The 22,705-nt window shown below is 53.4% G+C and overlaps 4 protein-coding genes, 1 long non-coding RNA gene and 1 other non-coding gene across 7 annotated transcripts; 3 read left to right on the top strand and 3 right to left on the bottom strand.

The window, feature by feature from the left end:
* Positions 1-232: 232 nt before the first annotated feature.
* ninl (ninein-like) lies at positions 233-11,662 on the top strand. The gene is made up of 30 exons (XM_052079802.1): positions 233-342; positions 1,559-1,764; positions 2,099-2,195; positions 2,272-2,468; positions 3,335-3,401; positions 3,505-3,584; positions 3,657-3,746; positions 4,293-4,487; positions 5,195-5,331; positions 5,411-5,551; positions 5,612-5,786; positions 6,041-6,151; positions 6,509-6,595; positions 6,673-6,811; positions 7,279-7,344; positions 7,440-7,537; positions 7,607-7,687; positions 7,762-7,889; positions 7,968-8,105; positions 8,263-8,946; positions 9,170-9,274; positions 9,381-9,450; positions 9,524-9,640; positions 9,730-9,813; positions 9,900-10,148; positions 10,286-10,369; positions 10,433-10,516; positions 10,584-10,736; positions 10,910-11,023; positions 11,207-11,662. Exons 2-30 carry the CDS (start codon positions 1,573-1,575, stop codon positions 11,396-11,398), a joined length of 4,155 nt encoding a protein of 1,384 aa, XP_051935762.1. The 5' UTR covers positions 233-342; positions 1,559-1,572; the 3' UTR covers positions 11,399-11,662.
* A 28-nt stretch (positions 11,663-11,690) lies between these two features.
* gins1 (GINS complex subunit 1 (Psf1 homolog)) lies at positions 11,691-13,983 on the bottom strand. Of its 2 annotated transcripts, none has more exons than XM_052079792.1 (7): positions 13,834-13,983; positions 13,071-13,135; positions 12,905-13,003; positions 12,479-12,569; positions 12,288-12,404; positions 12,000-12,074; positions 11,691-11,904 (listed from the first exon to the last, which is right to left on the bottom strand). In XM_052079792.1, the coding sequence occupies exons 2-7, from the start codon at positions 13,103-13,105 to the stop codon at positions 11,836-11,838; spliced, it is 486 nt and encodes a 161-aa protein (XP_051935752.1). In that variant the 5' UTR covers positions 13,106-13,135; positions 13,834-13,983; the 3' UTR covers positions 11,691-11,835. The 2 variants fall into 2 exon arrangements, with proteins under 2 accessions (XP_051935752.1, XP_051935751.1); XM_052079791.1 differs by lacking the exon at positions 13,834-13,983 and adding an exon at positions 13,231-13,813.
* Positions 13,984-14,020: 37 nt separating this feature from the next.
* Positions 14,021-18,025, top strand: abhd12 (abhydrolase domain containing 12, lysophospholipase). The gene is made up of 13 exons (XM_052079779.1): positions 14,021-14,170; positions 15,238-15,359; positions 15,446-15,551; positions 15,661-15,780; positions 15,869-15,899; positions 15,971-16,016; positions 16,083-16,212; positions 16,297-16,334; positions 16,432-16,511; positions 16,597-16,679; positions 16,867-16,945; positions 17,013-17,140; positions 17,835-18,025. Exons 1-13 carry the CDS (start codon positions 14,034-14,036, stop codon positions 17,869-17,871), a joined length of 1,137 nt encoding a protein of 378 aa, XP_051935739.1. The 5' UTR covers positions 14,021-14,033; the 3' UTR covers positions 17,872-18,025.
* Positions 18,026-18,184: 159 nt separating this feature from the next.
* On the bottom strand, positions 18,185-19,385 carry LOC127610066 (cytochrome c oxidase assembly protein COX20, mitochondrial). The gene is made up of 4 exons (XM_052079799.1): positions 19,166-19,385; positions 18,556-18,670; positions 18,420-18,483; positions 18,185-18,334 (listed from the first exon to the last, which is right to left on the bottom strand). Exons 1-4 carry the CDS (start codon positions 19,205-19,207, stop codon positions 18,187-18,189), a joined length of 369 nt encoding a protein of 122 aa, XP_051935759.1. The 5' UTR covers positions 19,208-19,385; the 3' UTR covers positions 18,185-18,186.
* Positions 19,386-20,099: 714 nt separating this feature from the next.
* trnae-uuc (transfer RNA glutamic acid (anticodon UUC)) lies at positions 20,100-20,171 on the bottom strand. Its single transcript has one exon. It is a non-coding gene; the product is annotated as a tRNA-Glu (tRNA).
* A 411-nt stretch (positions 20,172-20,582) lies between these two features.
* LOC127610073 (uncharacterized) lies at positions 20,583-22,068 on the top strand. Its single transcript, XR_007964729.1, has 2 exons — positions 20,583-20,726; positions 20,848-22,068. It is a non-coding gene; the product is annotated as an uncharacterized LOC127610073 (long non-coding RNA).
* Positions 22,069-22,705: the final 637 nt, after the last annotated feature.

The following is a 22,705-nucleotide window of genomic DNA, read 5'->3' as shown; positions in this document are numbered from 1 at the left end:
TACCAAGTGGTTCAAATATGTACTGCACCATGCTCGCTGGGTGCCATAAATTGATTCAGAATAAAAGTGTTGTTTAAAAATGACAAATAAGACGAATGGTACTTGAAATGTTGTTGTCTTTTTTGTTGTTCTATATTTTTCATACGAATTGATAGCAAGGTCCAATTTGTGGGCTACTGTTGTTTAGCGCTGCTGTGAGTTGAGCCTATAGGCTTTATTTTGGTAAGTGACCGGAAGTAGCCTCCGCTCTTCGAGGACAATTGGCTGGCTCCGCCAGTGGACGAGCGAAAAAGACAAGCACGGATGAACCAGAAGCATGAAAAACAAGCCAAATTAACTGCGGTAAGACGCATTATCTCACTTTTTACCGGAGCTCGACGACTAATTCGTTTCCGATCTCAACAAATGGCTAACTCGTGATGCTGACACTTGAGTGGAGGACGACACTTAAACTCGGCCCAATTTTAAACGTGTCCAATGTTGTCTCTTTTCTATACTTTTTGGAAGGCTTTTTTTTTTCTTTCGTTTGTAGAGTTTCTTTTGTTCCCGCCGCGTGCGGCTCGTTACCATGGAGAGCATCAGCCTCTCTCCCTCAAACACACACACACACACACACACACACACACACACGCATTCTTCATTGAAAAATCAGGAAAAAAGGCCACTTTTTTTCTTTTGAATTGCATTCAACTCAACTGTCAGGCATTTTTTGAATAGCACAACCATGAAACCAATCGATGAGACATTCATCACTCATCAGTGTTCAGTTACATTTTGACCTTATTGAGTTTTGGATCTGGCCATGTCTTGGTCTCGGATTGGCCCAGCCTGGTCTGGAGTGCAACACGACAAGTAGTTTGGATAATCGACAATTTGTGTGTGGTTAGCTGTGGAAAAAAAAAAAAAACAACCCAAAAAAACGATTCGACTCGGTAACTAGGTTTTGATTTGACCAAAATTGAGTTGCTAAATTTTAAAATGATTAGATCCCTAAAATTGTATTGCACCCCAAGTGTCAAGATTTGTATTGAATTGCCCTTCATGAGAGATGTGCATCAGATAGAAGCAGTTTGGCACCACTGAGGATTTGACATTTTTAAAAATTGAATGAACTAGATAGTTTGGGCTTTGGGCGGCCCGGTGGTCCAGTGGTTAGCACATCGGCTTCACAGTGCAGAGGTACCGGGTTCGATTCCAGCTCCGGCCTCCCTGTGTGGAGTTTGCATGTTCTCCCCGGGCCTGCGTGGGTTTTCTCCGGGTGCTCCGGTTTCCTCCCACATTCCAAAAACATGCGTGGCAGGCTGATTGGACGCTCTAAATTGTCCCTAGGTGTGAGTGTGAGTGCGAATGGTTGTTCGTTTCTGTGTGCCCTGCGATTGGCTGGCAACCGATTCAGGGTGTCCCCCGCCTACTGCCCGAAGACAGCTGGGATAGGCTCCAGCACCCCCCGCGACCCTCGTGAGGATCAAGCGGCTCGGAAGATGAATGAATGAGTTTGGGCTTTGAAAGAGGAAGTGGATACCTCACATTGCGTCATCTGCTCTCATCGCATTGCCAGCGAGATGCGGCGGCATGGAGGAGGCGGAGCAAAGCGTCTACGTGGCCCAGCTGAAGGCGGAGTTCGACAGCTGCGACACGGCCTCCTCGGGCTTCCTGGGGCCGCAGGAAGTGACGGCGCTGTGCAGGAAGTTGCATCTGGACGCTCACCTGCCGCTCATGCTGGACTCGCTGCTGGGACGAGGAGGAGGCGGGGCCTACGGCAGGGTGCGCTCACAGCACACCGACGCTCGTGACCTCGCGTCAAAGGCTTCACGGCCACCTGAAGGCTCGCAACCGGCAGACATGTTGATGGTTGTTTTCCAAAGCCTAAGCAGATGTTTGCAAATGTCTTATTTTGAAAAAAAAAAGGCTTCTTTGGAAGATTTACCGTCGTTCCAAAACATATTTGCAAATTGTCGTAAAGGACGACAAAATTGTAGAATATTGAGAGGCTGAAATGGCAAAGATTTGGCCGATCAAAATTTTTGTCAATGAATCACTGAACTTGTGGTCCTGTGAGGGGCGCTAACGGGGACCGACGTGCGTCTTGGACCCGCAGGTGGACTTTGAAGCGTTCAAAGACAGCTTTGTGGAGGTTCTGTCCCGCTCGCTGGACTTGACGTCCGACGACGACGGCAGCAGTTACCCGCAGCCAGGTGAGGAGCGCCGACGGCAATCGCCGCGCGTCACGTCACGGCTTCGTTGACCTTCTGCGCCCGCGTTTGCGTGCAGTTGCCGTCGACGACGACGAAGTGAAGCCAAAGTTCACCAAGGGCAAAAAACGTTACGGCCGCCGCTCGCGTCCCGACGTGACGCCGTCGCAAACGTCGGCCGGCTCGCCGGCGCCCGGCGGCGACGGCGCCCGGACCTCGCCGACGGGTCTGCGCGGGTCCAAAGTCCGCCGAGCCGCCTCTCTGGACAGTGTGGAGGTGAGGCGTTGTCATGACAACAAACACACAGCAGGTTACGTTTTTTTGGTTTGTTGCGGTTCAACACAACATGGCGGTGCCTTGAGATACGAGATGAATTCATTCCGTCAGCTTGCTTGTATCTCAAATCATTTCCCCACTGGAATGAATTCAAATGCCATTCAGCCCCTCCCCCCCAAAATTTTTCTTCACAACGTTCTTTAGAATGAAGAAAAATAGCACTTTGTGCTTGATGAAACAATTCCGTAACAACAGAAATCCTCCATTTTCTGAGCCGCTTCTCCTCACGGCGTACAGGAAACGGCGCGGCGAGGAAGGTCGGCGCCGGCGGTTCACGCCTCCCTTTTTGGCTTCGCTTCAAATCAAAAGCTTGCAGCTTTCGTGTTCGGCCCTCTTGACATTCCACACGTCGCATTCCTCAAGTTGCGCTGCAGATGTTTGGCTTTCCGCGCCGATTCGCCCCGCCCAAAAAAAAAAAAGGCTTTGGGATGGGGGCACAGCATTCCGCTCTTTGGACAACTTATTCAAAAAAAATCTCAAAAATGCGAAGAATCCCAAAAGTTGTTTCATCAGCTCTCATTCCACCGCTTTGACTCATCCAACCGGATGCAATTTTGAGCAGCTGGCAAAACGGGAGCATTTTGGCACGCAGTCGCACACAATGCGACACGGATGAATTCACTCGTGTTCAATGTCAACGTTCCCTTTCTAAAAGACACAAAAGAGGAATTTCCGCACCGCTTCGCTGCTCGTTCTTCCGATGGGCACATGAACGCGTGTTGAACATGTGACCTTTGACCTATTCCTCAAACGGGTGGATGAACTTGCAGCGATCGACGTGTGAACGTGCTCCGTTTTGTCTGCAGAGCTTGAAGTCGGATGAGGAGGCGGCAAGTCCCGAGCGCGGCTCCTCGGCAGACTTTCAGCCAAAAGGTGTTTCTCATTTTCTTCCCTTTTCACTTCCGGTGAGCGGCGAGGGGTCAAAATGTCCTTTTGTTCATTTTCGAGTCATTGACCACAAATGAATGGATGACAGATGACACAAATGCCGCTTCCGAGGAAGAAGCCGAGGAGTCGGGGTGTGATCACCTGATTGGTCGAGAGCCGGGCACTCAGGTCAGGCCGCGCCCACCGGCAGACGCGGGGGACGCTCCAGGCTAATGCTATGCTAACCTTTGAACCCTGTAGGTGCGCCACAACTCGGAGCAGGTCACACTTGCGCACTTCCAGAACCTTCTGTGTGGCTCCTCCCCCATCTGCTGCTCTACACCGCACAGGGTCAGTCAGTCACACCTCCTCGGATCAAATTAGAGAACTCGGTTCCGGACCGTGGCAGGGGCGAGCGGCGTATCGTCACTCAGTTTGACATCGCGTCGCAATTGACAGCTTTCAGTTTCAGGAAAGTCCAAATAACATACCAGCAACGAAATTCGTTCTAGATGAGACGGCGTCCTCCAAGAAATGCCACGGCTTAGTTTCCTCGGCACACCTGAAAACCGTCATCCAATCACAGCTGTCAGTCAAGCGGGCGATCGAGTGGGCGGGGCAGGCGGAGTGCACGGGCTCGGCAGGTGGACGGGCAGCTGCTCAAACGAGCCCTTTTGCGTCATGGCGGGCTGTGCTTTTTAAAAAAAAAAAAAAAAAGGTTCACCAGGACCTGGACCTCCTTCCGCTCATGTCAGGTGACCTGACGGCCAATCCTCTTAATCCGGGTCACGTGACACCAGGCGGGTAGAGGAACATGTCGTTAATCTGTCGTTAATCACGTGCTTGTCTCAGTGAAAGGTGTCGTGGTGATTTCTGACCGCCGTCTTCCGAATGCAGACGCCGGCAGCGCCGGAGGTCGGGTCGCGACCGGAGGATGGCTTGGCGCACCGCACCTCGCCGTCGCTGTTGACGGCCACGCCAGATCCTAAAGTCCTCAGCCGGCTGGATGACGGCTCGGGTTGCACCAGTCCCGAGAGATTGGTCGCTCTTTGGACCGACGAGGGCGTCCGCGACGCTCGTGATATCCTCCAGGTCAGTCCGGACGCCCTCACCGTCCGCTATCCGCGGCGCTGCCGTGACACACACACACACACACACACACACACACACACACACACACGAGTGACCCCCGCTTTGGACTTTTGTCAAGATGCGAGACAAAGTTCATTCGGGCAATTTCTTTCTTCTTTTTTTTTTTAAATTTGACTTGTGAGAGCAAACTTGAGGTCTGAACATATTTTCTTCATCCTCAGTGAGAAGTGACTCCTATTGGTGAGTTGAAGTTCATTAGCAGGAGGAGTCTAAATTCAGCCTGGCTCGTGTCTGTTATGCTGCCTCCCAGTGGCCAAGTTGGGCACAGCAACAACAAATTGAACGAAGGCATTCAAACTGTTGAATTCTTTACATTGGATTGAATTAGCTTGTTCCACTGTGTTTGGATAAAGTAGAATATGCCAGGGTTTTAGTTTTGTTTTAGTTTTAGTTTAGTTTTTGATTTTAAGGACAGTCTGGAGTGCACTCATTCATTCCAGTGATTTACTTGGGTGGACCCAGAACAAATTCAACTCCTACGCTAAGGTCAAGATGGTGAGAAAGGAAGGAAAATCTCAAGCCCGATTATTAAATCCTTGACGAGAATTCCTTAATCCGGATCAGCTGCAAATGGACGGCGGCACTTTGAACAGTGGGAAATGTGCAATTCTCCATTTTCTTCGGCTGAGGTCGATTTGTTTGCGCAGACGCTGGACTTCCCTGCGGAGGAGCGGGTGAGTTTGTGCGAGCTGACGCTGGCCCTCGACAACGAACTCCTGGGCAGCGGCAACGGAATCCACCGCGCGGCACTCATCAGCTACAAGAATGAAATCCAGCACCTACGGTCAGTCGGTCTGCCACCCGGTCGCCATCCCGGCGGCCTTCGCCGACGTGGTGGTCACGGCCGCGCCGCGTGCTTTCAGGGAGTGTTGGGAGCAGGCGCGCGGCGAGCGCGACAAGGCCAAAGCAGACCTGGACCGGGCCGAACGCAGGAACCTGCAGTTGCTGCGCGAGGCGGACGAGCGACTCGCAGGCACGGAGGCACTCAGCCGGACCAGGATCAGGTGAAGTAAAGTCGCACTGCTATTGGTCACACGTGCTTGACGTCGCTCCGTGATTGGCAGAGAGCTGGAGCAGGACTTTCGGGAGCGTCTGACGGCACAGCGCGGCCAAGCGGAGCAGGAGAGCGACGCTGCCGCGCAACAGCTGGAACAGGAACGCCGAGAACTGGGACGGCAACTGAGCGCGCTCGAGGCGCGGGAGGCGGACCTACGGGAGGAGCTCGCTGCCGCCGCGCAGGTATCAGTCATTGAGTTTTTAAAAAAGGCGTGCGCGGCGAGCTACAAATTGAGGTTTTCCAGCTATGAGGTTTGCTCTATTTTTATTTTCCGGTTTGTATCGAGAGCCCAAATTCCACCCGGGATTCCGATACGCCGCCACTTAAGTGAAGAGAAAATTCATTTTCACTTCGAAGTGACTTGAAGTGCCCCCACAAGTTCTTGTTCGGCATCCTTCAAAATCCAAGTGATCATTATTGTTCCTGTTCCGCTCAGGAGAAGGCTCATCTGGAGGAGGAGCTAGGGGACCTAAAGCACAGGCTGAGTGAGGCCGAAAACGGAGCCCAACGTCTGCGAGACGACTTGAAGCAGCTGCTGCACCACAAGGTGACGCAATAAATAAATAACGTTCCCAAAATAGAGAGAGGGGGGGGGGTCGTCAAGGACAGCGTACTGTGCAGTGCGACATATGGCACCTAATCTTGGTCTTCAACTCCAAAACTGTGCTGATCGCCAATCCAAAGTGACACAACGGCACCATCTACTGGCATGTGCTCGTCAATCGGGTTACACGAGTATGTTGTCGTCATCATGCGGCCTCTTTGTCCCTCCCCCCGGTAAACGTGACAGTGAGGTTGCCGATAAGTAAACGAGACTCACCCGCGGTATCGGGTGTCCTCTCATCAAAGATGGAGGAGGACTGGCCCAGATGACCTTTCATCTGCTCTCCCCTCCCATTGGCAGTTTGGCGGCTTGGACGACGTCGGCGTGGCACTCCACCCCGAAGACCAATTCGCGCGACTCCTGCAAGAGTCCGAGCGCCGGTGCAGAGTAAGAAAAGAAGTGCACGGTTTTTCTTACTCTCCTTGCCCTCGCTGACTTGAGCGTCCTTTTCGTGATGCGTTCAGGAGCTGCGGGACAAAAACGACGAGCTGTGCGTCGAGTTGGAGTTGCTAAGGAGTCACAAGAAGAGCCACGGGAAGTCAGTCGAGCGCGCCGTCACGCTAAGCCGAGCTGAACCGGCGTCTTCCGGCGAGTCCGAATCTGGTGAGTCCATTTCTTCGGAAAATTTGTGGCTGTCCCAAATGCGGCGGCCATTTTAGGGAAATCTCGTCCTATCGCTAATTCTACTGACTGAAGAGCAGTCGTCATTCCTGCTTCCACAAAAGGATTTTTAGCGGGCAGTATCTCGGGCCTCGGGTTGAAGTATCATTTTTTTTTTTGGGGGGGGGGCACCACAACTCGGCTCATCACTCAAAAAGACACCGACAACACACTTTGAATGCAACTAAGTGGCGTCATCAGAAACTGGATTCTAATTCCTGCTCAGCCAGTTGGATGGGATGCGCACACACTCACACACACACACATGCACACACACACACACACACACACACACACACACACACACACACACACAGAGACGTTGGCGTGATTGAGCGTCCTAGTTGCAAACAGTCTCTCGTGGCTTCTGTTGAGGATGACGTCCGATGAACAACATTTGACCTTTCCAGACGATCAAGACATGAAGCACCGCTCACCTTCTCCCGGTCGCGCCGCAGTCACTCCGGATGACGCGGGTCAGTTCTTCTCACCTCGTCTTTCCTTCACCATTTGCGTAGAAAGCAGAAAAATGAGTAAGCGCTTGACTTTTTGTGACCGCTCGCTTTGACAGTGGCGGCCGTCAGCATCGAGACGGAATTTGCGGTGGAGAAGCTGAAGGCCAAACACAAGCAGGAGATCCAGCAACTCAACGTCCAGATGGAGACGCAGGTAGGACGCAAGCGCTCGGGTCACGCGCTGGAGCTCCGTGTACAGCGGCGTTTGTTTCCTCTTCCTCAGGTCAACTACTACGAGCGCAGTCTGGACAGGATGAGGCGGAGCATGGAAGTGGAGCGCAAAGACATCGCTCAGGCCTTCAAGGTGAGCCGCATCTCCGTTCCTGCGACGCCTGAGCCGTCGCTCGATGTGTCCTCGACGCGTCCTTGACCTTCCAGATGGAAATCAGCGAGCTGGAGGATCAGAAGGCCGAGGCGGAGCGTCAGGCCAAGATTCTGAAGGAGGCGCTGGATAAACTTCACGATGGGCTCCAACATGGCAGCTGGTCTTCGGAGATGGAGCGCAGGTGAGGCAAGACGTCCGGGCGTCCGGCGCCGCGTTCTCGGATGCGACGCGTCAGGAAGCGGGCGGCTGGCTTTCCCAGGATGCAACGGGAGCGAGCCGACTCGGAGCAGAACTTTGCCCGAGAGATCGGAAACTTGGTCCAGAGGCTGAGCGCTGACAAGGACCAGTTGGAGGCGGAGCTTAAACTCAAGATGGACCAGGAAGTCATGAAAGTCAGGTGGGTGCTTTTCCAAAACGGCCATCTTTGTTTTGTTCTTCACTTTTTTGTTTTTCTTCCTTTCTTTTTTTTAAAAAAAGTGTGCTCCTTTGTTTCTTGTGTGCTCTGCTGTGTTTGTTTCTTCTGGGTTAAGCTCACGTTGTAGCATCGTGAGCAGGGAGGAGGCGGCGCTGGAGCTCTCGCAGATGAAGCTGCATCACGCCGAAGGTCAGCGACGCCTGCTGCACCTGCAGAGACAGCAGCAGCAGCTCCGGCAACAAAAGACCTGCCTGGAGCGGGAGAAGAAGAAGAAGAAGAAGATGGAGGAGAGAAGGCTGCAAGAGAAGGAACTTCTCCAGCAAGAAAAGAGAACGCTGGAGGAGGAAGAGAAGGAAATGATACGGATGGAGGACCAAATGAAGAAAAGGACCCTGGAGGAGCAGAAGCATGACCGGGAGGAGCCAATCTGGCCGCAGAAGCTCGAGGACCAGGAGGTCGTCCATCCGGAGGCCGGATCTTGTCCAGGGGAGCGGGCCGCAGAGCCCGACGTTCTCCGCGTGGGGCTCCTGCGGGAGGCTCTGAAGCGGGAGCGCGCCACCGTCTCGCTGCTGCGCTCCAGCCTGGCCCGGGAGAAGGAGGAGGTGGTACGTTTGAGCCTGGAGAAGCGCGGCTACATGACCATGGCGGACCAGCTCTCCGCTCAGATTGTGGAGATGGAAGAGGAGATGGAAGCCCTGCAGGAGGACGCCAAAGTCGGACTCGAAAGCTTTGACAAGCAGAAGATGAAGAAACAACTATTGGAGATGGAAAACCTGGTTGTTCTACTCCAGGACCTGGACCGAGACCGCGAGGCTCCCCCGAGGTTTGTGGAGCATCCATGCCGCTCCCTCCGATTGTAATCTCCATGATCATGCGATCACGCCATGGCTGCCCCCCCCCCAGAATGCACCTGGGCTCGCCGCATCTGCAACAGATTCATCGCCATCATGATCATCACTAACCCAATCGCCAGCATGGACATCTTCGAGCTTCATCTTACACATGCGTTTGCTAATTTGTTGCCGTACCTGCGTGCGTGCGTGCAGGACTCATCTGGAGGAGGCGCACTCTGACAACGCCGCCCTGCAGGAGCGTCTTTGTGCCCTGCAGCAGGAAGTTGACAAGCTGGACGACGAGGTTGCCAACAAAAGGCCGGTGACCTCCGAAGCTTGACAGACACCGCTCGCGGCTAATCGCGCGCCGTCTTTGACGAGGTGGTTTCTCGGCTAATGGGGTCCTTTGACGCGCTTGTTCCAGGAGGAAGTTGAAGGAGATGGAGCAGCATCGTGAGAGCAGCAGACAGGAAGTGGAGAGGCTACATCAAGAGGTGAGGAAAAAAGCGTCCCAGGAAGCTCTGAGCCACGATGACGCGTGATCTCTGCCCCTCGCGTGCATGTCAGACGGCGGCGTACCGACAGGAAGTGGTCAGTCTGAGCGGTAGAAACGCTGAGCTGAGCGCCGCCAACGCCGAGCTGAGCGCGCGCCTGCAAGAGCGCCAGGAAAGACACGAGGCCTTGGTGAGGGGAGAGCGATCCTCCAACGCTCAGGCACGCGGCCTGGGCACTCCTTTCACAATAAAACCCGCCGCTTCCTGTACTGTCTTCAGGTGCGGCAACTGCAGGAAGAGGCGCAGCTTCAGCGGGAGCAGACGCTACGGCTGGAGGAGGAGCTTCGCGGCTGCAAGCGCAAGGTTGGACGGCCAGCGTCTTATGGCATCTTTTGGTGGGCTGCCGAGGACCCCACATGCATGTCATCGAACGCCGTCCTACGTCTCAGGTGAGCGAGATGGAGGCGGAGCTTAGCGCGGCTGCGGCCGAGAGGCAGAGGGTGAAGGCGGAGCTCCGGAGAGAAGACGCACTTGGCGGTGACACGGCAGAGAGGAGGCGCGACGCTTCCGGTGTTTTCACATTTCAGGCGGGACATCCGCCCCGGGACGCGCCCTCGTCACGCCGGGACGACGAGAAGCTCGGCCACGCCCAGGAAGTGACCGACCTGCGCAGGAAGCTGCAAGATTCCCACAGGAAGGTCAGGATGCCCGAAACGCGTACTGCGCCATCGTGGAATGTTGGTGGCTTCGCTTTTCCCAACATCAAGTCAGCGGCATTTTCGCCCAAGTATTTCGAAGTCGGTGGTTTCAACGCACGCGTCCGGTTTGGTGGCAGGCGCAGGAGTCGGAGTCCAGCAACAGGAAGCTGATGAAGGACAACCAGGAGAAGGACGCGCACAATCGGCAGCTATTCCAGCAGGTTAGAGTGCGCGTTGGCGGGCGCGCGCATGCGCGACCGTCTGATGCGCGCGTGCCTGTTCAGGTGCAGCAGCTGCTCCAGGATCAGCAGAAGCTGAGCAAGCAAGTGTCGCGTGCACAAATGGCCCAGGCGCAGGCCGAGGGGCAGGTCAGACGACCGCCTTCATCATCGTCACCATGATCGTCATTGCCATGTTAACCCTTCCCCCCCCCAGGCTGATCTGGTGCGGCAGGAAGGGGCGGGGCTCGGCGAGAAGGCAGAGCAGCTGCAGGCTCAGCTGCAGGAGGAGCAGAGGCGGAGTCTGCGGCTGGAGGAGGAGCTACACCTCTGCGCTGGCCAGAGCTCCGCCCTCATCGGCCTCAAGGAGGTGAGCGGCTTTCCCCGAGAACTAACCGGCCAGCGAGTAGCCTAGCCACGTGCTAACTAACTAGCGGGTGTGCAACCTAGCCGTGTGCTAAGCGCTAACGGATGACCATTTTGCCGATTTTCTTGGGAACTGCATTGGCTTCGCACTCGGGACTACCTTGCGGTTGTGTTCAGGAGCAGCACGAGAAGGCGCTGGCGGCGGCGCAGCAGAAGACGCAGGAGCTGGAAGTCAAGCTGAAGGCATCTCGCGTCGTCCTCAACGAGAAGGTCCAGCAGCTCCAACAGCAGGTCAGTCGCTCGTCTTTCCAACGCAACGTGACGAGTGCTTGTGGGATTTTAAATAAACGTTCCAAGAGGTTTCGCGGCGGATATATATTTCTTTGCATACTACCAATCCGAAACACGTCGCCGTCCATGCGGTTTTCTGTGCTTCGCCCGCCCGCGCCTTAACATCATTCATCTCGTCCGCAGATGGCGAAGAACGTCAAGTCCAGCGTGATGTTAAAGGAGCTCTACGTGGAGAACTCGCAGTTGATGAAAACGCTGCAGCAGACTGAACGGCGTCACAAAAACGCCCAGCAAGACAAAATTGTGCTGGAGGAGAAGGTTGGCGCCCTCTACCGGCTGCTCGAGGAAATCGTGCCGGCCGCGCTCAACGTGTAGACGTGGATGGTGGTGGATTGGTGACCCGATGAGCCCTTTTTTTGTCGTTTCCGCATCGCAAAAAAGTTCTGATTTAGTCGTCACGTTGACAATGCCGTTCCAAGAAATTTGTTTTGGTGGTCAACGCCATGTAGGGCCTGCACCTGTATCAGGTGGCTTCCCAACGCCATCCCGGATATTCTTCTTATTCCTCAATTTGGGTTTCGACAGAATTCCACATTTGCTACTCTTTCATTCCTAATAAAACATTGAACAACAAGGAAAGTCTGCATCTATCCCTTTGCACCAAATATTTACGCCTAAGCCACAACTTGCTCGTTTAATTTCACATATGCTGGGTGGCCAGACAAGTTCATACAAACAGGATGGCAAACAGCTGCTGCACTTTGCTCGGCTACGCCCCCTTTTGGTCGCGGAAGAGAAGTGCAAGTGGTCGCTCAGTGGACGACGTGCTCCAGGATGCCTTGACGAATCAAGTGCTCGCATTTCCAGCGTGGCAGGAAGTGCTGTGGACAAAATGTGTCATGTGACTTGTCACTTCCTGCTACTGCCTTGACAGGAGGGAGGGGGGGAGGGGGGAGGAGCCGGGTTGTGACCTGACCTGACTGTTTTTCTTGAGAAGCACGAGCGTCCCGTCGTCGATCTCCAGCTCGCCGTGGTCCTTCACGCACCTGACCTGACGATCCAGGAAGACGTCAGCCGCGCTTGTGCAAGAACTCGCCGGAAACATGCGACTGGAGCCGTTTCTGAAGCCACAGGCTGCATCCTCCAAAGGCCTCGTTTCGGCCATAGGACCCACGCGAATTGTCTTTCTCAAATTTGGCGTCACGCGGCCGTCATAGGAAGCAGCCTGTGAATTTGGACGCGGTCTTTTTGTGCACGTGCTAACCTGGATGTAAAGACTCTTGGGCGGCCTCATGTCCTGCGTGACGTCCAGTCCGCCGCCTCCGCCCAGCGAGCGCATGAATGAGGCCAGCGATTTTTTATAGCGCGTGAACCACTGCAACTGCGCACACGAAAGCCACGGACGGGGGTCAGGAAACGGCGGTTGCAAAAGCCGCACGAGGCTCGCCGGCTCACCTCCTCGGCGCTCATGTGGAAGCGCACGTTGGCGGGAAGCACGCTGCCGTATTCCCAGCGCAGCGCTCGGATCCGCAGCAACCGGTCGTACCTGAGGACGCGCTCGTGTCACCGGGAGGGAAGATGCTCACTCACAGGCGGTCGTGGAGGACGACTTGGCACTTTTTGTTTACTAGTTTCGGCCACTTTTCAGATGAGCCGAGCGACACAATTGCTTACTTTGGCATTTTAAAACATTTGGCAACTTTTAGCCTCCAAACACCAAATTGTGAATCGTGTGAGTTGAAATAGGACAACTCCAGCTGGAGATGTGGAATATTTTTTTAGAAGCGATCATTCGAATTGATCATCCCATCGAAAAGTTATTTTGCATTCAAGGTTAATGACAAAAAATTTTTTCCACTACTCGACTACTGCGATGCTTACAAGTAGGCGCCGACGCAGCGTTGGTTCCTCAGCAGGCAGCAGTGACGCAGGCGGATGGAGGGCAGCAAGTCGGCTCTGTGCTCGCTTTTGGTCTCGTTTCTGCAACGCAAGCACGTCCGTCACACGCAAGTGGCACAAGTTGCCCGCGCCAAGAGCCGAGACGTACACGTCAGTCTGGTTGTGTTCGTAAAGTGCCTCCATCTCCTGCAGCACCTGTCGCACGCCGTCCTCCTGCTCACACGCACGCGGGACAACAGGGACCGAGTCACACACACACACACACACACACGCACACACTTCGACGCGGCGGCCTTATTTTGTCTCACGTTGAAGGCGGGAAGTTGTCCGTCGCTGATCCGCTGAAGCTCTCGAATGAGCTCGACGGCTTTCTCGCAGAACATCCTGGACGAGCGCAGGGTCACAGCACACGTCGGCCCACGAAAATAAACATAAATAACGAGGAGAAAGAAGACGGCAAGCAAGCAGAAACAGCTGACGTTTGCCTCTAGCGCCAAAAAATAGTACTTCCGGCCTGGTGGTCACGTGATGCGACGGATGCCGCTTCGGGACAAACTTTGCGAATTTGCAATAGAGGCTGTCATACGACACCAAACGTCATCCGAGATGATAACCGCCGTCTTCGTTCTAATTGTTTTAATATAAGGTGAGACTTCTTGCGAGTCCAAACACGCCCGATGAATGTAATAGGCACATTTTAAGAAAACACAAAAAGACACGTGACGACTGCCACCATCGGAGCTGCTTTTCCGTCTTGTGTCGCTATCTTCTTTGTTTTACTTGTTGTTGTTTACTTGTTTTACCTCGAACGCTTTGAGGTCGGAACAAAGACGATCCCACTGGGATTATCGTACTCCGACTTCCCACTTTTCACGAACGCAGCAGCGGTCGCGGTTTTTTTTTCTCCCCACTTTCCACCGAGACAGTGAATGCGGCAGCGGTGGTCGTTGATTGGCTGTCCCTCATCCGCTCGCTGCGCTCTTCAACGCCCGGACTCAGTCGCCCGCCGTCAGGCCAAGACGAGTGCCGGTCGCCCGGCGTCCGCCAGCCGCTCCTCCTCCCTTGGCCCCCCTCCCTCCCTCTCTCTCCGTCTGATGCTCGCTTTGCAGACATGCGGAAGCGGAGATCGTCGTCGACGACCGTGGAGCAAGAGGAGGGAGACGAGGCGCTCGAGGACGCCCCCGAGGAGACATCGCGGCCCGCGGCCTATTCGATGTCCGACATGAAGACATTCGCCGGGCCACGCAGGTTCCGTTCCCATTTTGCAATTTGCCGACGCTCGCTCGCCCGCTTTGCTGTGATTTGGCTTTCAAACTGCGCAACAAGATGGTTATGTAAAGGTCACGTATTCTATAGAAGAAGAAGTAAGAAGTCGAAAGAAATTGATCCGAGGTGGCCGCGCGTGTTAAACATTTCCAAACGGACGTTGAGTGGCTCTGGATGAGCTCCAGCACGGTGCTGTTCAGACTCGTTTGCTTTTATGGCCGAGCAGGTCGGACCAGCCCGCAGCCAGCGGCCTCTTCATCACATTGGCCACCTTTCAGCCAGCCGCGCGTGCAGGAAAACACAACTCAGTGAACCTCACGTGACAAATCCAATGAGCCCCGATCAAGCGCTTGCTCGCCACTTCTCGTCGACATCATCCCTTCATCGCCGCCGTCTGTCAAAAAGCACTTTTGTTTCGACCTTCTCTTTTGCTGTGTTCCAAGTCCAAGACCAGCATTACAGTACAGTAAGGTAGTAGGGCTAAGCGTTCATCCCAAAAAAATGACATTCGGGCGTTTATTGCGTCGTGCGAGCCACCATAATCGTAAATGTGGTTTGAAGGGTAACACTGTGCCCAAACATGGGGGGGGGGGCAACTCTTGACCAAATATTTCACCTTGAGGTGAAGACAAGTTGACAACTGCAGCATAGCTCCCTTGCAAACGTTCTTCATTTTAATCTCTCGTAGTCTGCAAAACTCTGGCGCTAATTGGATTTACCGTGCACGTGTCAAGTGGATGATGGGGGGGGGGGGGCGGGGGGGTATGAAGCAGTCAAGTAGACGCCAAAGGCTAATGGCTGTGATATTGCTCACTTTTCTTCAAAGCGGAGGGCCGTCATATCTGCATCATCCGTCGCCTTTTGAGAATCACAATGCTAACCGTTAGCACGTCGGCGCTGTTGTCTATGATAGGTTAGCATGAACTCGGCAGGCCCGTTCCGAGGGTCCAAAAATCTGTCAGGCGGCGGGCGTGTCTCAATTCCTTCTCGTGACAAAGACGCATCGCCGGCTGACCTTTTGACCCGCGCTCCGTCCCGTGACTTTGTAGGCGTGGCCCCGCGTCCAAGGTGAGGCGCGCGGCCAAGTGGCTGCTGATGCTCTACGTGTGCGTGCCCTTCGTGGTCAAGCTGTGCCCGTCCATTCAGGCCAAACTGGTCTTCCTCAACTTCGGTAAGTCCGCCGACGGCCGTCGTCGGAGGCCGCTCCGCGTCACCGCCCTCCCCTGCCCTGTCGTCCCCCCCCCCCCCCCCCTTCAGTGAGGGTCCCCTTCTTCCTCGATCTCAAACGACCTTCGGACGTGGGCCTCGACCACACGCTCAACTTCTACCTGCGGCCGCAACAGAAGCTCCGCATCGGAGTGTGGTGAGAACGCGCCTGCGACGTGATGCTTTATGTCTATCTCGGCCGACTGGTGGGCATGCGCAGGCGCACGCCGTAACGTACGAATCCACCTCACGCGTCCGTGTGTCAGGCACACCGTTCCAGCAGACATGTGGAGAGAAGCCGGCGGCCAAAGCCAAGAATGGTTTGAATCGGCACTAAGCTCCGCCCACCCAGCCATCCTCTATCTCCATGGAAACACAGGGACCAGGTTACGCAGGCGCAGGCGCAAACACACACACACACATACACTGTTGTTTGGGCGCCGGGGTGACACCTCACATGGTTTGTGTGTGCAGAGGCGGCGACCATCGAGTGGAGCTGTACAAGGTAAGCTGACCGTCGGCCGCCGTGGCTTTCGCCGGATGGAGGATAAGGCGCCCCCGCCTGTCTTCTTTCAGGTCCTCAGCTCATCCGGCTACCACGTGGTCACCTTCGATTATGGAGGTGAGAAAACTCCTAGCGCCATGTCCGTCGCTGGGGCCTTCCTTCACGCTCGGCGTTCGCACGCAGGCTGGGGCGACTCGGACGGGTCGCCGTCGGAGGGCGGCATGACGGCGGACGCTCTCTTCGTGTACCGCTGGCTGAAGGAGAGGCGGGGTCAAAGCCGAGTGTACATTTGGGGACACTCGCTGGGAACGGGGTAAACGGCGTGCTCCCAACAATGCCGCGCACCCACTGAAGCTGCCCCCCTCCCTCCTCACTTGTCGTGGCTTTTGTGTTCCAGCGTCGCCACCAACCTGGTCCGGCGATTGTGCGACGGAGGTAAGCCGCGCACGCGTCGCAGAGCCGTACCTGAGCCGGTTGAGACTTGCAAGCCAAAAGCGCTTCAATCCGTCCAATGAGGTGGCCACCTTTGCAGGAAGTCCTCCGGACGCTTTGATCCTGGAGAGTCCTTTCACCAACATCCGCGAGGAGGCCAGGAGTCACCCCTTCGCCACGGTAACAACGCCCCACGCGGCGCCACACCGCGCCCACGGGTCAAGCGGCGCGACGCTCACGCGAGCATCCGCCTTGTCGTCGTCAGGCGTACAGATACTTGCCGGGCTTTGACTGGTTCTTCCTGGACGCCATCACCGCCAACGACATCCGCTTCGCCAACGACGACAAGTCAGTCAACTCCAACCTTTCCGCGGGCACATCTTATCAAGCCGAATAGTAAAATGGATTCGGAAGTATTTGTCGATTAGTCGATGAATCGCAGAGCATTTCCTTGACGTGAGCAGCCTCTAGTGGACTCGGGAGGAAGTGCGGCTGAAGTGATCAGGCCAGATTGTTGGGATTTTTGTTTGTTCAGTGTGAATCACATCTCGTGCCCCGTGTTGATTCTCCACGCCGAGGACGACCACGTGGTTCCTTTCCACTTGGGCAAGCAGGTAGGACGGCGGCGGGCGGTGGGCGGAGTCACGCCCGTTTCCAATGTCACATGCGCTGCGTCCGCAGCTGTACGAGGTGGCGAAGCGCTCCAGAAGCCTGAGCGGACACAAAGTGGAGTTTGTGGCCTTCCCGGCGTCGTTGGCCTACAGGCACAAGCTCATCTACAGCAGCCCCCGACTGCCCCGCATCCTCAGGTAGCCGCGCTCGCAAAAGACAGTCAGGGTACGAAAAAAAAACATTTATTTGATCTAGGAAGATGATAACTTTGGGGTTCCAGAGAGACATTATACATTTGTGCAATTTTTTTCCTCACACAATTTAGACGGTGGAAATCTTTTCATCTTTTGCAATTTCTCATCAGCCGTTTGGCCAGACGGTTTTCGTTGTCCCTCCTGCAACACCCCCCCACACCCCGATTCAAAGAAGGGCCAACTGTGCTATGTTGCGCCGTGGCCAAAACTCTTCATTCATTCATCTTCCGAGCCGCTTATTCCTCACTAGGGTCGCGGGGGGTGCTGGAGCCTATCCCAGCTGTCTTCGGGCAGTAGGCGGGGGACACCCTGAATCGGTTGCCAGCCAATCACAGGGCACACAGAGACGAACAACCATTCGCACTCACACTCACACCTAGGGACAATTTAGAGTGTTCAATCAGCCTGCCACGCATGTTTTTGGAATGTGGGAGGAAACCGGAGCACCCGGAGAAAACCCACGCAGGCCCGGGGAGAACATGCAAACTCCACACAGGGAGGCCGGAGCTGGAATCGAACCCGGTACCTCTGCACTGTGAAGCCGACGTGCTAACCACTGCGCTACCGGGCCGCCCTGGCCAAAACTCAGTTAAGAATAAAGTTTTTAGTATTCACCTTTTTTTTTTTTGTCTTCCAGGGATTTCCTGGACACCCCCCCTCCCGAGAAAGACTAATCCACCCCCACCGCAGTCGCACACACACTGTTGAAGATTTGGCGTCGGCGTGGTTGCGGCGGCATCCGGTTTTGCTCAAGCGGCCGCGGCAAACGTCAACGTTTTAATGTGATGATGGTGTTTCACTTGAACGCTGAATAAAATGTTTCCCGTTTGCGGCGTGGCCTCCGTGACACCCCCACAACCTCACAAAATATTTTGTTTCGTGGCGCCAGCGTACGCTCGGCTCACTTGAACCCACTTGAACGTTCTCCCAGGCCGCTGCGTGGCATGCAACAAACCCGACAGGCAATCGCGTTGCCGAGCGCGCGAAGGTCAGGAGGATCCCGAGGCGGCTCGGGAGTTTTGGCCGCTGCGCGCCGGGTCTGCGGGGGTCCCCTGGTAGATGATCTTGTTTTTCATACCGTGCTGGATCATCCTCTGCTGCGCTCGCTGCCTGGCGTTGCTGACGCGGCAGTAGCACCTGCGCAGACAGGCGGCAGCGCGAGGCACTTCCTGTCAGCGGCGTCTGCCGACGAGCTTTCATCGCGACGGACGGGCCGACTCACCAGGAAGCAAAAGTGGCGAGCAGGAAGCCCCCCGCACCCACGTCGAACGACCTCTTCACGCGACCTGCACACATGCCGTTGGCGCATCATCATCATCATCGGCGGCGTACGGGCGGGCATGCGTGCGTGCACCTACTTGTGGCCAAAAAGTGCAGGAGGCCGGCAGCCAATGAGGCACCGGCACCGTGAAGAACTGCCTCCCGTGCGCAAGGCGTCTTTTCCACGTCGAGGATGCCCAGCAGACGGTAGCCCTGCGTACACACAAACGTTCATACAAAGAAAAATATACATGGAATGAATAAAATCACTTTTTTTGCTTTGGTCCCTCACAAGTAAAAAAAAATGGCCATTTTGGCCTTTTTTCAACTTCACAACACAAATAAAAAAACGGCACAAAGGCAACATTTTTTCCCTCATTTGTTTGAACGGAGATCTTTGAGATGCTGGATCCTAGTTTGAAACCCTACCTTCAAATACGAACCATTGTTTTGGATCATATCTCTAGTTTCAAAACTTAACTCTAGTTTGAAACCCTACCCTAAAAGTAAGCCCGCGTCCCCCATTTGAAACTGCATCCGAGTTTACAGTTCTACCAATAATTTAAAACTCAATCCCCACTTTCAAACCTTACTTCGGAAAGGTGAATGTGTTTGACGTTTGAAGAGAAGTGGAATGATGTTGAGATGTTTGTCCTATCAGGATGCCAATGCTAAAGAGCTAGCTACGAGAATGAGGCTAATGCTGACCTTTTGCGTGCTCGTCCCTTGCTCGTCTTCGTCTTGGGACATTTCAACTGACGCGCGCTACCTGCTTGCTGAACAGAACTTCCTTCAAGCCGACACGTTGAGCGGAAAGAAGACAATAAAAAAATCCTCGGACTGAGACTCGACCTTTGCAGGCGTTACGCAGAGGCGCCATTAGTTTTCAGGTCCGACTCGTCTGTCGGCCGACAAGGAACGCTATAAGCAACTTTTGGTTCCGCTTCACGTCTCAACGTCTCAACATTTCGACCTGACTTCATTGATTTACTTCTTGTTTGAAAACTATCGTTTTGCCACGTCACGAGATGATGTCATCGTAGGATACGTTCGTACATTTTCGTCGATTTAAGGAGAAAATTTGTCCAGGCGTTACGCAGAGGCGCCATTAGTTTTCAGGTCCGACTCGTCTGTCGGCCGACAAGGAACGCTATAAGCAGCTTTTGGTTCCGCTTCACGTCTCAACATTTCGAGCTGACTTCATTGATTTACTTCTTGTTTGAAAACTATCGTTTTGCCACGTCACGACATGATGTCATCGTAGGATACGTTCGTACATTTTCGTCGATTTAAGGAGAAAATCTGTCCGTCCATACGCAGGTGGCCGTCCCATCACTTTTCATTACAGAATTATCGTGGGCTGCTTTTGGCTCCGTCGCAGCAAAATTCGCACAGTTCAACGCTTTTTAATTCCTTGTTGCCACAAATCATTTACACGCCAATGAGTAATGACTATCACGATGTTGTGCTAATACGTAGAAACATCTTTTTTGTTGATTTGGTGAGAATAATCGTCCGGATTCAGAAATAATTATTTCCTGTTTGTTTTGGGTGTCACGGTGAGCATTCATCAGTTTTCATACACGGACACACGCACGCGATAAAATGAGGTGACGATGGTCCAGATAAAGAAAAAGACACGTTCCCATACCGGGAGTCGAACCCGGGCCGCCTGGGTGAAAACCAGGAATCCTAACCGCTAGACCATATGGGACATACGTCGAGATCATAAAATAGTTATAATAATTATTATTTAGTATTAAATTGCGCAGCAGTTACTTGGTGGCGTCCCCTGCGTCTTACATTTGTGATGATAGAAAATGTAATCGCGACGTCATATATCACATCTGCTCCAAACCCGTTCAAACACTTCGGTTGCTTCCGGACCAGTCAACAGTGCGCAGTGACCCAAAACAACAACAAAAAAAGGCGGTGTGCCACTCTTGTGTGCCACAAATGGTGTATTTTGTCCGCTCCTTGGCTGGAGTGCCCCCCTAAATAGACACTAATGTCATGATGACGAAGAACGACAAAGTCGAGTTACCTTGCAAACAAGCCCGCTTCCTGCTTTTCCTTTTATGTCTTTTTGGCTAGCAAGACAATTTCAACGTCAATGTGGTTCGCTGTTTTGGGGGATTTTGAACGTTATTTGGTGTGTCTCACGGTTTAGGTATTGGTGTTAATTGGGTTGTCTCTTCTTGACGTCATTTTTAGTGTTCGTCGACGTCATCTTCGTGTCAGTCAGATTTCGTGGCACGGTGGACAAGGGGTAAGTGTTTTTTTTTTCTTTTTCTGGGTAGCTTCTGTTGTTTTTGAATGTCGTTGACCGGGGAGAGCAGGTGGGGGTTCTAAGATATGACATATTTGATTTCATTGAATGTTCTTTGAAGGTCCCCCGACGGGAGCCGCGCCGGTGGCATCGACCCCCTCAGCGGGAAAGACCGGCGGGTGCGGGCCGTGGAGGAGCCGGGGGCTGGGCGGCGGATCGGCGTCGTCAGCGCTGCCGGCACTGGCGGCTCTTGCGATCCTGCTGAGGGCGCCCTCGTACGGCGAGGGCAGGTAGACCATCAGGAAGACGCCGTCGTCGGAAGCGGAGCTGGGCAGCTGGCTGCGAATCGACGACAGCAGGCGGCATTTACTCTCGGGGTCGCGCAGGTCTTCCAGCGCGATGACGTCGCCCAATCTCAGGCCCCGCCTTCGCCGCCACAAGGCCACGCCCACCAAGGTGAGGAAGAACACCAGGGAGGAGACGGTTGCCAGGACGACGGTGCCCGCAGGGCCCCAGCCGGAGGCGCGCGAGTCCTCGCCCGAACTATGCTGGGCCTGCACACACGTGATTTCATTTGGTCAGGTGACGTCATCGGTAGATGGGAAGCTTCCGTGAATTCATTCATTCGATCAGTAATTGTCACATCAATGAATGGAGTCATTATACTCTTTTTTTCACCCCTCGCCCTAAAAAAACCGTAATGGCTCAACTTTCTTATTGTGGTTGTTTTGTTTGTTTGTTTTTCATTGTCCAATTTCAAGAAAGTTCGTCAAAAATATGCGCTAAAACGGCCTGCAATCACTTGGTGAAGTGTTTCTTCTTGTCAGAGTCAGTGGCGGCTGTTGTCCCGCAGAGGGCGCTGCGAGTCCACTCGAATAGACGAAGTGCTAAATCAACGTCAATTACATGAAGCTCAATAATCAGTTAAATATTTCCAGAGTCATGATGTCTTCATAGTAAATGTTAAAAAACGACTCCAATAGACAGTGGGCATGCGTATATCGTGTAATGTAGCTCGTTTTTTTTTAACACATTTGGAATGTTATGACTCGTATATTTTTATTGACCAGCAAGCAAACCGGCGCCACGGTGAGCGACTGGAAAGCACGTTTGCCTCGCGGTGCAGAGGTCTTGGGTTTGACTCCAGCCCACCCGGGCCATCCTGTGTCATGTTTACATGTTCTCTCCGAGCCTGCGTAGGTTTTTATCCGCGAATGGTTGTTTGTCTATATGTGAGCTGCAATTGGCTGGCAACCAAAGATGACTGGGATGGGCTCCAGCACGCCCGCGAGCCCACCGAGGATAAAGCGGATTACAAAATGGATGGATGGATCAAGTTTAATTTATATAATATTATATATATATATATATATATATATATATAATATTATATAAAACGAGTCTCCACATTTCTTATACTTTTATGCTTTATTTGGAATAAAGGAATATTGATATTTTCATTTTTTATGTTGACCTACCAAAGCTTGGGTAAACTAATAAAGATTTTATCATGCGTTTTATCGGTCTGATGTCGTTCCACTTGTGACCGAATCTAACCCTTGAAAAAGCTGGCGTGCTTGAGGGGAAAAAGAGGAAGAATCGGAATCAGTGCAAAACAATCGAGAAAAGTTTTCTTGCATCTTTTGCATCTTTTTTGAAATTACGTACATTTTTCACCAACGCGTTTAAAACATTCAAACTACTTCGTGGTATCAAGCAAACGGTCCTCCCAAAAGGAGTGAGCAAATTCATTTTTCGAATGTTCCTCGTCATTTCCTACGTTTACATTTTAATGTCGTTTCGTTAGCCTAAGAGCAAGACTGCCCGAGTCACGTTTGCGACTTCTCAAAACTCAAACAACGTACTCGGCCGCCTCGATTTCACTTTTGCGGATGACTTACAAGACAAAAAAAAAAAAAAACAAGTGTGGGCCGAATTTAGTGCCGCGACGAGGTTTGGCATCTTTCTTGAATTGCGAC

This window comes from Hippocampus zosterae, chromosome 11 (genome assembly GCF_025434085.1).
Source record: "Hippocampus zosterae strain Florida chromosome 11, ASM2543408v3, whole genome shotgun sequence".
NCBI classification, from domain to species: domain Eukaryota; kingdom Metazoa; phylum Chordata; class Actinopteri; order Syngnathiformes; family Syngnathidae; genus Hippocampus; species Hippocampus zosterae.
This window is presented reverse-complemented; position numbering and strand designations above follow the sequence as displayed.